Source organism: Suncus etruscus, chromosome 7 (assembly GCF_024139225.1).
Source record: "Suncus etruscus isolate mSunEtr1 chromosome 7, mSunEtr1.pri.cur, whole genome shotgun sequence".
Lineage (NCBI taxonomy): Eukaryota > Metazoa > Chordata > Mammalia > Eulipotyphla > Soricidae > Suncus > Suncus etruscus.
The window spans coordinates 23,195,825-23,212,192 of record NC_064854.1 but is presented as its reverse complement, the minus strand read 5'-3'; the positions used below and the strand labels follow the sequence as shown (position 1 = coordinate 23,212,192).

Below are 16,368 nucleotides of genomic sequence, written 5' to 3'. Positions count from 1 at the left end.
GTAGCCGCCGAGCGTGGGGGCCGGGCGCGCTGCCAACTGAAGTTTTCTTCCTTCCTCGGCTGTGCATGCAGGATGTCTGTGGAGCAGAGCCGGGAGGCCCCCCTCGGCATCCACGCCACGCAGAGGACCGCCAGGAGCCCCGCGACCCCGCTGCCACACCCCACGAACAGGTACATGCGGGTAGTGGTGTGGCGGGGTGGTGGGGGCGCCTCTGTCATTTTTCGGTGTCTGCAGGTCTACAGCTGGCTGGGACCTTGGGGGACAGCGAGATATGGAGAGAGATATGGGGGGGGGGGGGAGAGAGAGAGAGAGAGAGAGAGAGAGAGAGAGAGAGAGAGAGAGAGAGAGAGAGAGAGAGAGAGAGAGAGAGAGAGAGAGAGAGAGAGACTCTTGCGCTTCGCTTCTCATTCTCTCCCTTGCACGCGTGTCTCTGTGTGTCCGTGTGTGTCTCTGTCTATGTGTCTTTGTGTGAGAAGGCACGGACGCGCAAGTGTCCATCACTCTCCAAGTCTCCCCTTTAAAGCTTCAAAGCCTGGATGGAGCGCATTGGTATGTGCATGAGCTAGGGACCCAAAGAGCCCCCCGTGAGTGGGCACAAGTGGGCAAGCGCCCCTCGCTTCTTTATCAGCACCGGCCACATGCGGGTCCCAGAGTCTGGGACAGCCGCGCCGTGCTAGGGATTCTATGCCCAGTTCTTCTGTGTCTCCTGGGCTTGAAGCAGAACCGAGAGAAGCCGCCTCTGGCTGTCCCTGTCTCTGGCTCTGGGGCCAGCTTTGCGTTTGAGTTGTTTTGCTTTCAAGTACAGAATAGAACAGCGAGAAGGCGATTCTATCTGCCCCAGACCGCTGAGAATGGTTTTGACTTTCAGGTTTTGCCTTTTCACTTACCAAGATATTTGCTATAAATCTCATTGCCTCCCCCATTCTAAATATAATATAATGCTTAAAGTAGAAGGCAGATAATTTGCAGCTCCTATTAAAAAAATAAAAGTGCATAATCCCACCCTTCAGAGCTCCAGAATTTCTATAATGTCTGAGTATGTATTTGTGCACTTAAATATATGTATCCTTGATATGCTTATTGCTTGTCATCCTCCTCCCCCCAAAATGATCTATATCTATATACACACACGCGCACGTTTTCACAATTTTACCACTATTATGTGGTGAAAGAAATGGTTACTTTCGATGGGAAAGTTGTCTGGTTCAGTATGAAAAACAGAACAGAGATTTCTCAAAGATAAAAACAAAACAGGACTAGAGGTTTCGTATTCCACTATTTCTTGGCATTTACAGTTCCTCATCACATACTCACAAATTTGACAAGATAAGATGAACATGTTCATTGCCTTGACATGGAACCCTTTGCATATGGGAACAGCCCAACTGACCCCCAGGAGATGAATGAGGGAAAGTTATGAGAATGTAAACAACAGAATACTATGGAGCTGCAAGAAAAGATGAAACCTGGCCATTTTGCTGCATCTCAGAATGGGAGGCATTGTGCTAAATGTGATGAGTCAGAAGGAAAGGGGCAAAATACCGAAATGATCCAACTCATCTGTGATATAGAGAAAAACAAACTAAGGGAGTAGACAGTAGACAGCCTTGGATAATTCCAAACCCTTGGCCATGGAATCCTAACACTGAAGTTATTTAGCAGGAAGGGAAGGGTTGGTGAAGAGAAATAAAGAAGTTAACTAGAAGAGATATATCAGCTGTTCTTAGGGTCTTAAGCATCGTCAGTGGTAGTGAGATGCATAACTATCAAAATCCCAAGTGTTCAACTATTGTAGTTTTTTTCAACTATATAGTTTTTTTTTAAATATCTATTTTCAACTTTAACTTCCTAAAATTTAAGCTATTGGCCTCTGGGGTCCTGCTTTCAAAAAAAAAGTTTTTATTTTTCTTATTTGTTTATTAATGAGTTTCATTGTAACTTACTCTAGTGTTGTATGTAAAAGGGAAGCAGTGCTACAAGTCTGATGGATATTGTTTTCTAAACTGAGAAACTTCAAGTTATGCTATTTAAAAAATTGGATATGAGTGAAATGTTAAAGAAGTTCCCCACCAGTATTATTGCTCTTTTGGGAGGGGGCAATTGGGTCATGCCCAGTAGTGCACAAGGCTTATTCTTGGGTCTGTGCTTAGGGGCCAATCCTATAGGTGCTAGGGCACCAAACATGGCACAGAGATCTTTCCAGGGTCAGTTGTGTGTAACGCATGCATCTTCACACCTCTGCTGTCTCTCCAGTTTTTCAACATTGCTCCTGCTGGTTGCATCACTCACTGTATGAACATGCCCTCATCTCTTTCCATTTTTAGACATCTAGATTAGATTCCGTCTTGCTTCTGTCTTGTTTGTTATTAATCATTCTATCTGGTACCTCCTTTCATGTCTTCATTTAAAATTCCAGACTAGAGTGCTAGAAGTTAGATGTTAGGTTAGAGTTTGCACATTGTAGACTATGAATGCGTAAGGTCCATTGCTTCCTAGAAGGGCCGTATCAGTTTCTGGCAAAAATTTGTTCTCCTTCACCCTTCAGCTATGCTGTTGCTGCAGGCTTGAATATTCTGTCTGTGGCTTGAATTCTCTTTCCTTCTTTCTCTGTGACTTGGATACTTCTCTCTCTGTAGCTTGAGTATCCCTTTCTTCTGTCTGTGACTCCCCTTTGCTCTGGAGATCCTTTAGGATATTCTTAGTTCTTGAATTACCTTCATCAGGATAGCATAACTCCAGCTCCCTCTGTGGCCCTTGCATTATCATGGTTGCAGCTGGGAGAGCGGGAGGCTCCCCAGAAGTGCAAGAGCTACCCTTGAATTCCACAACATAATGGAGGTGCACAGAAACTAGAGAGAAAAATAAAAAGTGTTTTTCTGAAATCATCTCTAAGTACTTTGTTTTGTTGATCTAAAAGAGAGGATCAACATGTTCTTTTCTTTTTTAATTTATTTCTTTATTTAAGCACCATGATTATAAAAATGATTGTAGCTGGGTTTCAGTCATAAAAAGAACACTCCCTTCACCCGTGTTACCTTCCCACAACCAATGTGTCCCTATTACTCTCCTTCTCCACCTCCTGTATTTGAGACAGGCATTCTACTTCTCTCACTCATTAACATCGTCATGATAGTATAGTCATCTCTCTAACTAAACTCACCACTCTATTAAATAAGCTTCATATAGTGGGACAGTCCTTCCAGCCCTCATCTCTGTCGTCACTGGTTATTATTACAATAATGTTTTTTATTTTTCTTAAAACCCATAGATGAGCAAAACTATACTGTGTCTATCTCTCTCCCTTTGACTTCTTTTACTTGGCATAATAGACTCCATGTACTTCCATGTATAGAAATATTTTATGACTATCTCTCCTATGGCTGCATAATATTCCATTGTGTATATGTACCACAGTTTCTTTAGCCTTTCATCTGTTAAAGGGCATCTTGTTTTCAGAGTCTGGCTATTGTAAATAGCACTTCAATGAATATAGGTGTGAGGAAGGCATTTTTATATTGTGTTTTTGGGCATCTAGGGTCTATCCCTAGGAGTAGTATAGCTGGATCAATGGGAACTCAATATCCAGTCTTTTGAGAAATCTCCATATTGTTTTACATAAAGGCTGAACTAGACAGCATTCCCACCAGCAGTGAATAAGAGTTCCTTTCTCTCCACAACCCCACCAGCACGGTTTGTTCTTGTTCTTTGTGATGTGTGCCAGTTTCTGTGGTGTGAGTTGGCACCTCATTATTTTTTTGATTTGCATCTCCCTGATGATTAGTGATATGGAGAACTTCTTCATGTGCCTTTTGGCAATTTGTATTTCTTCTTTGAGGAATTGTCTGTTCATTTTCTCTCCCCATTTTTTGATGGGATTAGATGTTTTTTTTCCTATATTATATTAGCCCCATATCTGATGGGTATTGGGTGAATAGTTTCTCCCATTCTGTGGGTGGCCTTTGTATCCTAGAACCTCAAGTCAGTGGAACAGACTTGAGTATTCAGAGATTGTGCCCCAGATAAACAATCAATTAATGTTTGGTAAAGGGGCAAGAAATGAAAAATGGAGCAAGGAAAGCCACTTCAACAAGTGGTGTTGGCACAACTGGTCAGCCACTTGAAAAAAAAAGCGAACTCTGACCTCCATCTAACACCATGCACAAAGATCAAATCCAAATGGATTAAAGACCTTGATATCAGGCCCCAAACCATAAGGTATATAGAATAACAGGTAGGTAATGCACTCCATGACATTGAAACTAAAGGCATCTTCAAGGAGGAAACAGTATTCTCTAAAAAGTGGAAGCAGAGATAAACTGATGAGACTATATTAAACTGAGAAACTTCTGCACCTCAAAGGAAATTGTGCCTAGAATACAAAAGTCAGCATGGTTTCTGACCACTTTGGGGGCCATGAAAAAGTCCAGTTAGTGTTGCTACCTTGTTACTCTCGTATTGTTACTCTATCCTGTTGCAGGCGTGGCTCATGGAGGAAGGTCAGATCCACTGTTCCATTTTCTAAGTTTCATGCTACAGGTAGGTTAGCTTTCCAGGGAATGGGGCCTGGGGAACTTCTCAGCTTTCCATCATTTTCCAAATCCTGGGACTCAAAACTCCTTGGGAAGGTTGAAATTAGTATCCTAGTTAAACATTCTTGTTCTAGAGCCTTTTTGAACTACTACAATAAATATTTTTCTTTTCTTTTCTTTCTTTCTTTCTTTTTTTTTTTTTTTTTTTGCCTTGTTTTTGGCCTGCACCTGGCAGTGCTCAGGAATCACTCCAGGCAGGCTCAGGTTGGAAGAGGGGGGTAACATGAGATACTGGGGATTGAACCCCGTTTGTCTGCGTGCAAGACAAACACTCTACCCACTGTACTATTGCTTCCGCCCTGAATTTTCCCCTTTCTCTTGCCTTACTTTTGTTACATGCCATATTTCTTGAGTTAATATAATAGGCCATTTACTATTTTTTTTCTGAATGTGGTCCATTTTATTTTATTATGTTGGTTTAGCAACACCCAGCAGTGCCCAGGGTGGATGCCTAGCTCTGTGTTTAGAGATCACTCTTGGCAGAATTAAGGAAGCCAAATGGGAGTGCAGAGGATCAAATCTTAACTGTGCAAGGTAAATGCCCTACTTGCTGCATCAGCTCTGTGACCTTTTTGTTGTTGTTGTGTTAAAGTCTGGAACTCAGGATCTGCCACCCATAAAAACCATCAGGGAGACAGGCAGTAATGTAAATGCAAGGTAGGTTATTCCAACATGTTGGGGTCCAACATCTCCAAAGGAATGAGGAGCCCCAGAAAGGCTTACACAGCGATTTAAAGGGCCCCATGTCTCAGTCTAGGGAATTTCCGTCTCTGGGTAGTTGATCCTTAAAATTATTGGTTGGGCTAGGATTGGTTCAAATGTAGCATCAGACAGCCGGGAAGGTTGCAGCCCCCCACATCTGGCTATCTGTCCATTGCTGCAGACCTAGGGTGCGGTTGACATCTGGCTATCTGTCAGCTGCTGTTTATGGGTGCAATTCCTGGCATTTATCTCTAGGGTTGGTTCCAGGAACTAGCTGTTCTCTGGGCCTAGTCTTTCTATTTTAATTCACAGCCTGTCATGGCTACACTTAGGTTCACAGCAAGACTAAGTTTACAGTTAATTCCTAAACCAAACTTTGGCTTCTAACATAGAGCACAACATTTAGCACTCAACTGTTGTTATTGTTGTTCTTGTGAATGTGATCTATTGTATTGCAGTTTTTTTAAATATAATTTTTATTTTTATCATAGTGACTTACATATTGTTGACAATAATATTTTAGGTACATATTTACATAAAATCAGGGGGAATTCCCATCACCGATTTGTCCTCCCTGCACCTCTGTTTTCGTCCTACCTCCCATATCCTCCTCCCTCATTCCCAAGGCTGCTAGAATATGTGGTCCCCTCTGTACCTAGCTTACTACTTAGTAGTCTTGCACCTGTTTGGTCTTGGTACCTCCCTTATTTCCCCCTCTAACTGGGAGGCAGAACTAGCTAGTTCAAGTTATGTGGTTTTGTTTGAAGAAGAGAAAAGTAATAAACTGGTGTAAAAGTCTAATATGCCGAAAATGGACGGAATCCTTCTAGAGGCTCTCATTATCGGTTTGAGAGATGAAGGAGAAAAAGAAGGTGACCCATCAGTATTAAGGCTGTCCCGGATGGGATTTGTTTCCTGTAGCTGTTGTGAAGAATGGTGTCATTTCTATGTCTGGGATCCAGGGTTCAAGGCTAGACGGATGGTGTCTAATCACCTGAGGTCTAAGTTGGGTCTGCGTGACATATTTTCAAGGTGGGAGATATCCCTGTATTGTAAACAAGTATGAGTTCCTATCCCTAGTAGATAAGAGCTCTTTTTGTATATGTAAGATTTCCCCTATTTTTAGTGTACCTTTGCAGGAAGAAATGGTGCTACATTATATTGTCGGTGCATTTGGGGGTGGACAGGGAAGAAAACAGAAACAGGTCACACACCCAAAAAAGTTAAAAATAGGAATAAAAATATATGTGCTCACATATGTATTTAAAAAAATGAATTAACACAGTATTTAAAGGAACAAAGTGATACTTTTGGGGAAAAGCAGGTAAAGAGGTGGTGTAATACAGGTCTTATACTTATGTTAGAATTATAAGCTTTCCCATTGTCTTTTGGGATTTTTTGTGGTGTATGGGTTTCCAGGCACCTTTCCATCACACCCCCCCAACTAAAATTTTTAATAGCCTGTCTTTTGATTTTTCAATATCCCTTTTATCATACATGCTGTTAATTGTACCTGTAGCAGGACTGCAATTTGAATCCTTGCAGCTTGGGTAAGAAACGGTGTTTTTTTTTTTTTAATTTTTCTATTGTTAGCCTGAACTTCCTCCATGAACTCGGACCTCCCAAACTGTTCCTCATCTTTTATCTCCCTGTGACTTGTTCTGATCTCGTTTCCTTTCTGAGACCACCCCACCCCAGCCTGTTCTCAAAATCTTACTGGCTGATTTACTATTCTCCCACCAAGGCTCCTCACTCCCCTGCATTTATGTCACTTTCATGTGGCTCCAGGGGTTGGGAAATGTGGATCAGGGTCCTGGAGCTAGCTAGGAACAGAGAGGACAGTTGGTATACTGAGTCCTTCTCATGGGCCTGAATGAACTTATCAAAATGATTATTAGTTTTATTTTATAGCTGAAGAAACAGGCTCAGGGGATTCATTGTGGAGCCAGGAATCAGACTTAGGCCTTGTGAATCCAAAATCCCAGAGGTGCCACTGTGTGTGTGTGTGTGTGTGAGAGAGAGAGAGAGAGAGAGAGAGAGAGAGAGAGAGAGAGAGAGAGAGAGAGAGAGAGAGAGAGAGAGAGAGAGAGAGAGAGAGAAAGAGAGAGAGAGAGAGAGAATAAACACTCCATCTTAAGGCCACTTTCAATGTCTTCTATTCTTTGGGAGTGGTGGATTGGGCCACACCCAGCAGTGCTCAGAGCTTAATCCTGGCTCTGCACTCAAAAATTATTCTTGGCAGGCTCAGGGGACCATATGGGATGCCAGGGTTCTAACCTGCATCAATTGCATGAAAGTTTTCAAATGCCCTCCCCATGCTCCTGCCCCAACTTTCACCCTTTCTTCTTACTTGAAGATGACACAGGAGCTAAGAGTATGGTAGGTATAGATCAGAGTTGGGGCTCGGAGTATGGAGCTACGACCTTCCCCTGCATGTAGCTGTGACTCTGGTCACAGCTATGATCTGTAGTCCCTGAGCACTGCCAGGAATGTCTCCTCACTCATAGAGCCAGGAAGAACTGGTGATTACTCATTGTAGCCTAACCCCTTTCTACCCAAAAAACATTGGAGTTGGGGGTTCATCACCTGCTATGCTTTGGCATCTGATTGCCCCTGTGATGACCATTTCTACTAGCTGACTGATGTCTTAGGGATATGTGATATGGATATAGCGGCCTCAGAAGTTGTAACTGGCTGGGTCAGTTTCCAGTTCTAGCTCTTGGCCTCACCTGAGCTTCCAGGTGCTCTCTGGACCTGTTAAAGATCACCTTTGGGTATTGTCCAGCATTTGCTGTTCTGGTTTTCTCAGCTGCATTTCCTGAAACACACAAAGACCCCTGTTTGGTTCATTTAACTCATTTGAGAACTTTGTCTTTTTGCACTCCTCAAAGGACTGTGACCTGCTCTAAGGGAATTTCCAAATTGGAGAATATCCAGCAGCCCAGTTTGAGTTGGGGTCCAGCTCCCAGTCACCTCTCTCCTTGTGGATATCCCTACTGTTCTCTCTCTGCAAGCCACAGCTTTCTTTATTCTGTATCGCTCTTCTTTCCTCCTCTTGTTCTAGGCTAGAAATATGCCGGCTTTTCCAGCTCTCATTTTCTTCTTTCCTGACACAAATCTGAGTCTTGGTGAAAAATTGTAGAAACCAGAAAACAAAGAAATGGGAAGGAGGCAGGTTGTACCTTCAGAAGATGATGGTTAAGGAAGGAAGTTGAGAAAAAATGGAGGAGATCTGGGGCTGTCACTCACTCCACTTGCTGCATGTAGGGGGGTGCAACCTCGTCCTTTATCTTCATGTATTTTCAGTAAGAAGTTTTTGCTGCCATATTTTCCCCAAAGACTGCATCAGTATGAGTACAGAAAATTCATTCAGTGAAAGGGAGAGGAAAGAGGAAAACAGATTGATAGTTTTCAAAATATGATCTCATGAAAGGACTCCTCCTTTGCTTTTCACAGGCTATCATTAATTTGCTTGTTTTTCCAAACAAGTTCTTGGATCTGTTTTTTAGTCCTATATTATATGCTTTTGTTCCTTTAATTTGTTAAAATATTAGATTTCTCAAAGTTAGTGCCTTATATTGAATGCTTGATTTATTTACTTTCCATATTTAGTGACAAAATTTACTGCTATGAATTTTCCTCTAAATGGCACTTTGGACTTGTTCCTTACATTTGAGAGCATAATATCCTGATTATTTTTTTTTTTTGTCACACTCACTGGCACTCAAGGGTTACTCCTGACTCTATACTGATAAATTATTCCTTGGAGGCTCAGGGGGCCATATGGGATGCCTGGAATTAAACCTGGGTTAGTTACATGCAAGGCAAACACGTTGCCTTGTTATAATTTTTCACCCTCTGTTATATTTTTTCAAAATAAAAATTTAGTTGTTAATAACCTAATTATTGATAATAGTTACACAGTGAAAAATTAATCCATAATATAGGATAATTAAAGTTTTCCAGATTTTTTAAAAAAGTATTCATTGGATGTATTTCTGAAATAATACTAATTTCAGTTTTTATTCTAAAAGAAATCTAATAAAATTCTGTCCTAATATATGTTTCCAAATTTCAAGTATTATTATAAAGGAGAGATTGAGTAATGTGAGGTTGACCAGATTGCCAGAGCAAATCTTTGTAACTAGGTGCTGCTGATCCTTTCACTGGATCTTTCTTGGCCAGGGCTGCAGTTACTGAGACAATTCTGGACTCAACACTCGAGGTGATAACTCGGGAGCTGGGAATTTCTGTATTACGGGAACTCTCCTGTGAATGACCTGGTTCATTGGTCCCAATTAGATGGATCCATCAGCTGTGGGGATCTTACATACTCTTCTTTGCTTATTCACTTCTTCCTCATAATCTTTCTTTTCCCAACTTGTTCCTGTGTGAGCTCTGTGGAAGAAAATAAACTCTATAATGCCATCACTCCCTCACGTATTGAAGGCACTAATGTTGCAGAGATGTGTTGGTCTATTTCTAGTTTGGTCACACTGAAAAGGAAAAAGTTTTCCATTATTCCAATATCTAAAAGATAACCTCGTGTTTATTTCTATATCATTTGCATCCACATATCTAAAAATTTTGCTTTGCTGATTTTGATGGGGTTGGTAACTTTTCTTGTATTAACATCTGAATTTTTGAGGGGGCAGAGCAATAGCACAGCAGTAGGGTGTTTGTCTTGCATGAGGCTGACCAAGGATGGACATACATTAGATTTCTGACATCTCATATGGTCCCCCAAAGCCAGGAGTGATTTCTGAGCACATAGCCAGGAGTAACCCCTGAGCGTAATTGGGTGTGGCCCAACCCCCCCTAAAGCAAAAAACCAAACAAACATCTGGATTTTTCTTTTGAATTTAGGACCCACTTCTAAATAGTGCTTTGGGGCAACTCCTCACTCACTAAACAGTGGGGATCACTCTTAACAGTGTTCAGGGACAATGTAGTGTTGTGCATGGAATCCTCGGTTCTTGCATGCACAGCATATGCTTTAGCTGGATAATTTGTCTCTCCACTCAATATCTGATTCTCAATGTCATTATTATTCTACCAGGGCATGATTAAAGTTTGTTCTTCAATTTATTCTTCCTTCTTCTCCCTCATTTTTCTGTGTTGTGAAGATCAGGTGTAACCCATGCTTGAGGACATTGTTCACATACAGCCAAGACACTCTGTCAAAGTCACATTCTTTTTAACCAATTTTTGTTTGTTTTATTTTTTTTTGGGCCACACCCATTTGATGCTCAGGGGTTACTCCTGGCTAAGCGCTCAGAAATTGCCCCTGGCTTGGGGGGACCATATGGGACGCCAGGAGATCGAACCACCACAGTCCTTCCTTGGCTAGTGCTTGCAAGGCAGACATCTTACTTCTAGCACCACCTCACTGGCCCCCAAAGTCACATTCTTTAGTTGTATAGTTCACACAAACTCATTGAGACTATCAGGCACATTTTACTTAGTGTTTATGTACCAGCACTTATGTGTGGCATAGGGTTTAGATCTGATTTTTGAATACATGAATGGACCCTATCTTATTTATTTGTTCCTTCGGTAAGCTTGGGTTATTTATTATTTCTGATTTTGATTTATACTCTACTGTGAACAGCTTTGTAGCCCTGCACATATACTTGATTTTTCAGAGAAACTTCCAGAAATTAGGGGGGCTATATTCTGGAACATACAAAATTATAAATTGTTGGTAGTATTTGTTAACAATGTCACTTTCTCCAAAGGATTCTCATTTTACTATTATCTTCGGGGGTCTCAAACTCATTGCCTGCAGGCCGCAAACGGCCCTCCATACAACATGTTGTGGCCCTGCCCTAGAGGAATCTTTTTTTTTTTTTTTTTTAGTTGTTTGGGTCACACTCCCCAATGTTCAAGGCTTACTACTGACTTTGCACTCAAGGATCACCCCGACCTTGCCTCCTGCGGCTCCCAGGTATATTGAGTTTGAGATCCCTGAAAGTGATGGTTGGCACAGACTAGGATTTCTCTGTATTAAAACTTCATTTTTTCTAGCCTCACCCTTTAAACATAATTTTTCAATTTATTTATAATTTCGTATATCTTTGGTTACTAATGTGTTTTTTTTGTTTGTTTGTTTGTTTTGCTTCTGGGTACTCGGGTTACTCCTGAATCTGAACTCAGAAACAACTCGTGGCATTGCTCAGGAAACCATATAGGGTGCTAGGGACCGAATGCAGCTCTGCCACATGCAAGGCAAATGCTCTCCTTGCTGCGCTATAGCTCTGGCCCCTGTGTTTTATTTTTAAAGTATTTGATAACCACCTGCATTTTTTCTTTTCTAAACTGACTTCTTATATATATATTTATGTCTGTTTTTCTGTTTTCTTTATTAATTTACAAAAGTGTTATAAATATTTAAGCATGACCTTTACCCAAATTTAAGCCGACTTCTTAATATTTCTTAATATTTTATATTGCCTGTGCCTATTTCATTTGTGGTTTTTAATCTTTTGTTATTCATTCACTTATATATATATATATATATATACTTTCACTTTTAATTCTACTTTTGAATTGATAAATTTCCGAGATAAATTAAACATCTCTCAATTTAAAGCTATATAAGTCTTTAGTCCATGTAGAAACTAATTTGACATGTAGCAAAAAGGCTTTTGAATTAAGTTATTATTTTGTGCTTCTTTGAGAATGCTTTTGCTTTCATTTGAATTGAGCTCTGCTTATACATGGAAAAATATGATTTGGATTAAGTGCAGTGACTGATATTTATTGTTGTAAGTGATCTCCAGTTCTTTAGGTTTTTTTCCCTTCATTGCTTTCTTGATTTAGAACAGATCTCAGTGTTTCTAAAATGTAAAATATTCAAGATACAACGATTTTTTTTCATCAACATAATGAATGAATCATATCACAATTTGAGATTGTTGATGATCTTTTTTGTTTCTTTCATTAAATACTGTTTCTTTATTTTTTTGGCAGTAGGGGCCATAAAGGAGAAGTAAAGACAATATAAACTTCCCTTCTTTAAAATTATTCTGTTGGATTATTTGTCTTACTAGATTCTGACAGGGATTTTTTTTTTCCTTTGTGCTTAGAATCTTAAAAATTCGCTGTGATCTGTCTATTCAGTGACCTCTTTGATTAATTTTGTCGGTAAGCCCTTTTAATCCCCAGCCTGGTTATATTTAAATTAAAACATTTCATATTCTCTCTGATTATTTGATGTGTGCCACCAATCCTGGTTGGGTTTTATGAACTGGGTCACTGTCAACCTCTGTCAATGGACACACTCTCTCTTTCCTATGTGTTTTTTTTTTTTTCTGTCTTTTTTCTCTGCCCTCTGTAATGGCATTTCTTTTTGGTTTTTTTTTTTTTTTTTTTGGGGCCACACCCGATAACGCTCAGGGGTTACTCCTGGCTATGCGCTCAGAAGTCGCTCCTGGCTTGGGGGACCATATGGGACACCGGGGGATCGAACCGCGGTCCGTCTCCTAGGCTAGCGCTGGTAAGGCAGGCACCTTACCTCCAGCGCCACCGCCCGGCCCCTGTAATGGCATTTCACATTTGTCCTCCATGTTACTGAAATTGTTTTTCTGGAGGGCCAAATCTTAGTGATGCTGCTTTTGAAACAGTGAATCTACTTTATTTTGATGTTTTCTTCACTAGTTTTCTTCACTAGTGCTCAGAGACTAGTCTTGGCTCTGCTTGGGGGTCAGTTCTAGGCTAGTACTCAGGGAACCATATGATCCTGGGGACCAAATTGCATTTCCTGTATGCAAAGCCTCAGCTCCACCTGTAATCCATCTTTCCAGTCCTCTATTTTTATTTTTTATAATAGTTCCCATGATTTACCTGGCCCTTAAACTATAGTGTGTGGCAAACATCTGTTTGGCTCTGTTATGGGGCTCACCAATGTTTTCTCCTATACTTTACATCCTGGGATCCTGGAGATAATTTCTTCATGTTCCTGTGTTCTATTGCATTATGTTGAAATATGCAAGAGAAACGGTTTCCAGGTAGTTAGAAAGAGGATATCTGGGGGCCATTAGAATAGGGCCCCCAAGAAGTTCCGGTCAGCACAGCAAACATTTCCTTCCTGAACAGGCAACCACTTACTGTTCAGGTCTGTGCTAAGGGTCTAGAATTTGAGCAGGAAGGGAGTTCCCATTCCTGCTCTCACTCTGTCTTGGGCCCTGGGACCTGCTCTGTGTCAGGAGACTTGATATCAGCGACTGTTCATTTGTCCCCTTGCATCGGCCACATACCTCCTTGGGAATGGCATTTGCACCCGGAATGGGAGCAATGTTTGGAGCAGGTATCTTTTGCATCCAAAGATATGGCTTCCATTTTTTTTTGTGGCCATATGTGTGTTCAAGTGAGAATATAAGCGGGGGAGCCAAAGTGATTATACAGTGGAGAAGGTGCTTGCCTTGCACATGGCTGGGTTCAATATCTGGCACCTAAAAGAGTCTGCTGAGTCCTACCACAAATGACCCTTGAGCATAGAGCCTGGAGTAAGAATTGAGCACTGCTGGGTATGACCCACTCTTTGCCCCCTAGCCAGAAAACCCATCTTCCCTGGGAGTTGTAATGACTTTTGATTGGGTGCTGGTTTCAGTAGTCTGTGCTAGGCCAGGATTTAAAACTCAGAGCTTCAAGATCTTGGGCAAAGACACCAGGGTTGAAAGTAATTGGGTTTTTCTCTGTCTGAGTTTTCCTCTGTCTTCCTCCTTCCTCTCCACCCATCCTCTGCAACGGGGTTGGTCAAATTACATTTTACCAATGACATCTGCTTGTTGGCTTTTGCCTTTTGTCTTTGCTCTGAAAAGTAATGATAGATACTGTCTGTGCCTTGGTTTGAAAACCCTGGCTTGCTTTAAATTGCCCTGCATCTGCTTTCAGAACTAACTTGAAACAAGACTTTTCCATCTTGCCTCCTGTCCTCTGCTTCGCAACTTGATTATAATTAGACTCTGAACTTCAGGATAATGAGGGTTCCCCTTTCTTCTTTAGCTTCTACATGTCTCCCATTTGCCTCATCATCAAATAGATTTCTTGGGAGCTTCCTACACTGGCATTTTCCAGTCCCCTGTTGTTAGTCACCCATATCTTTGGCTTTTCTGCTCTCTTGAAATCTTAGGGAACTCTTGTCAGAATCAGGATTTCAAAAGTGGGGCTATAGTTTGTCCTGAAAATCCAGAAAGAGCTTGCAGGTGACATGTCCAGCTGTTGTCCAGGCTTCGGTGGCCAAGGATGGAAGAAAAACAAGTGTTTCCATGGAAATGGGATCCCTGTGGTCCCTTTCCCTCTCAGAGGGTGTGGGAGCTGGAATTTTTTTTAACTCTATTCATCTTTTTCCAGGAAAATGGGTAGAAGGTCTTTTTCTGACATGTGGGGACACTTGTCTTACAAGTCAGAAGTGGGTTATGCCCGACCTCAGTTCTGGTTGCCGGAGTATTGTCTAGCCTTGTATGTGAATTCACAGGGGCCCTGAGACCTTTACTTAGCACTTACTGGCGATAGGAGAAATTTGAAATAAGAGCAAATGATCTGGTGGGAGGAATGAAGATTTAAATGGGGGAAAGAGAGAAGTTATGGGGAGAGTATGTGCAGTGAGGTAAGTGGTGGCAGAGACCTTGAGCACAGGCCTAGGGTATAGAGAGAAGTAAAAGGGAGAAAGGTCTCTTTATTCCAGGGCTATCATTCCTTTATTTTAAATGTTTTGAGCACCAGGTTTGAGTGGGTCTGTGGTTTTTACGCCCACAGTGCCTCTCCTTTGGAGCTTAGAAATGCAGAGATACCAAGGAACTCAGAAATGCTCCAGTGAATTGATGTCTACTTTTGTTTTGTTTTGTTTTTTGCTTGTTTTTTTGTTTTTGTTTTTGGGTCACACCTGGCAGTGCTCAGGGGTTACCCCTGGCTCTATGCTCAAAAATCGCTGCTGGCAGGCTCAGGGGACCATATGGGATGCCAGGATTCAAACCACCTTCTGCATGCAAGGCAAACGCCTTACCTCCATGCTATCTCTCTGGCCCCTGGTGTCTACTTTTGTTGTGCTTTTACTTTTACTTTTACTCCTGGTTCTGTGCAGGGATCATTCCTGCCAGGCTTGGGGTACGATACGTGATGCCAGGGATTGAACTCTGCTCAAATCCTGAGTAAGGCAAGGACCCTACCTGCTGTGCTATCTCTCTGGCCCCTGGGGGTTCCTTTCAAAGCTGCTTTTGTTATTTGGATAATTATTTTTATAGAACATTCACGTGCACACACCTAAGTTGTTCACTTATTATAAGCTGTTCCATCCACCTTGTCTGTTCTTTCAGACCTAAAAAGCCTTTTGCCATTGTTGAAACACGAGGTACTAAGATTCGTTAGTACATCTGTAGGTAATCAGTTAGTAAATCAGTAATTCTTGGGAACATGACTACCATGGGCATAATTACTTCTCAGAATAACTTTATAGGGCACAACCTGTGCTTTTGAAATGATTCTAGATTACTTTTCATCAATTTGTTAGTCATGGATTAGTATGAAAATAGTAGAATTCTCAAACCTCTTTTTCCCAATTGAATAGCCTTGGCTCATAATGTGATGTGGATTTTAATTTTAATTTTAGGTATTTAATTTTAAATTTTTAATTATAATCTGACTGATGCATACACTTCTTTATGATTGACACCAAAGTTTTGTTTTCCCATAGAGTTGATCCTCTGTACTCACTTACTCACCCTATTCCCCCCATTCTTTATAGTATTATATTGTCAGAATCTAAGGACTTGTTTTTGCTCCTTAGTTTGTTCTTTTTCTTATCTCCCACATATGGGTAAAAAAAAAAAAAATCACATGGTATTTGTCTTTCTCTGGCTTATTTCACTTAGCATAATCCCCTGAAAGTGCTTGTCTGTTGTCACAAGCAGCAGGATGACATATAACATATAATTTTTTAACTGTAGCATTCCCCAAACTAACATTGCATGTTGTCAAGATCACTAATTTTAAAAAAGGATTAAAATCTCTCCCTGGTTACTGGGATCTCAGTCAGAGCCTAAGTGCTACCCTCATATGCTGTCTTTGTCTATAGTCT

At 41.1% G+C, this 16,368-nt stretch overlaps 1 protein-coding gene across 1 annotated transcript in view; it reads left to right on the top strand.

Moving 5' to 3' along the window:
* Positions 1 to 16,368, top strand: part of ST8SIA6 (ST8 alpha-N-acetyl-neuraminide alpha-2,8-sialyltransferase 6) — a 126,016-nt gene that overhangs the window by 620 nt on the left and 109,028 nt on the right. The window contains exon 2 of the mRNA XM_049777802.1: positions 72 to 170. Within this exon, the coding sequence (XP_049633759.1) occupies positions 72 to 170 (99 nt within the window). The remainder of the gene's footprint in view (positions 1 to 71; positions 171 to 16,368) is intronic.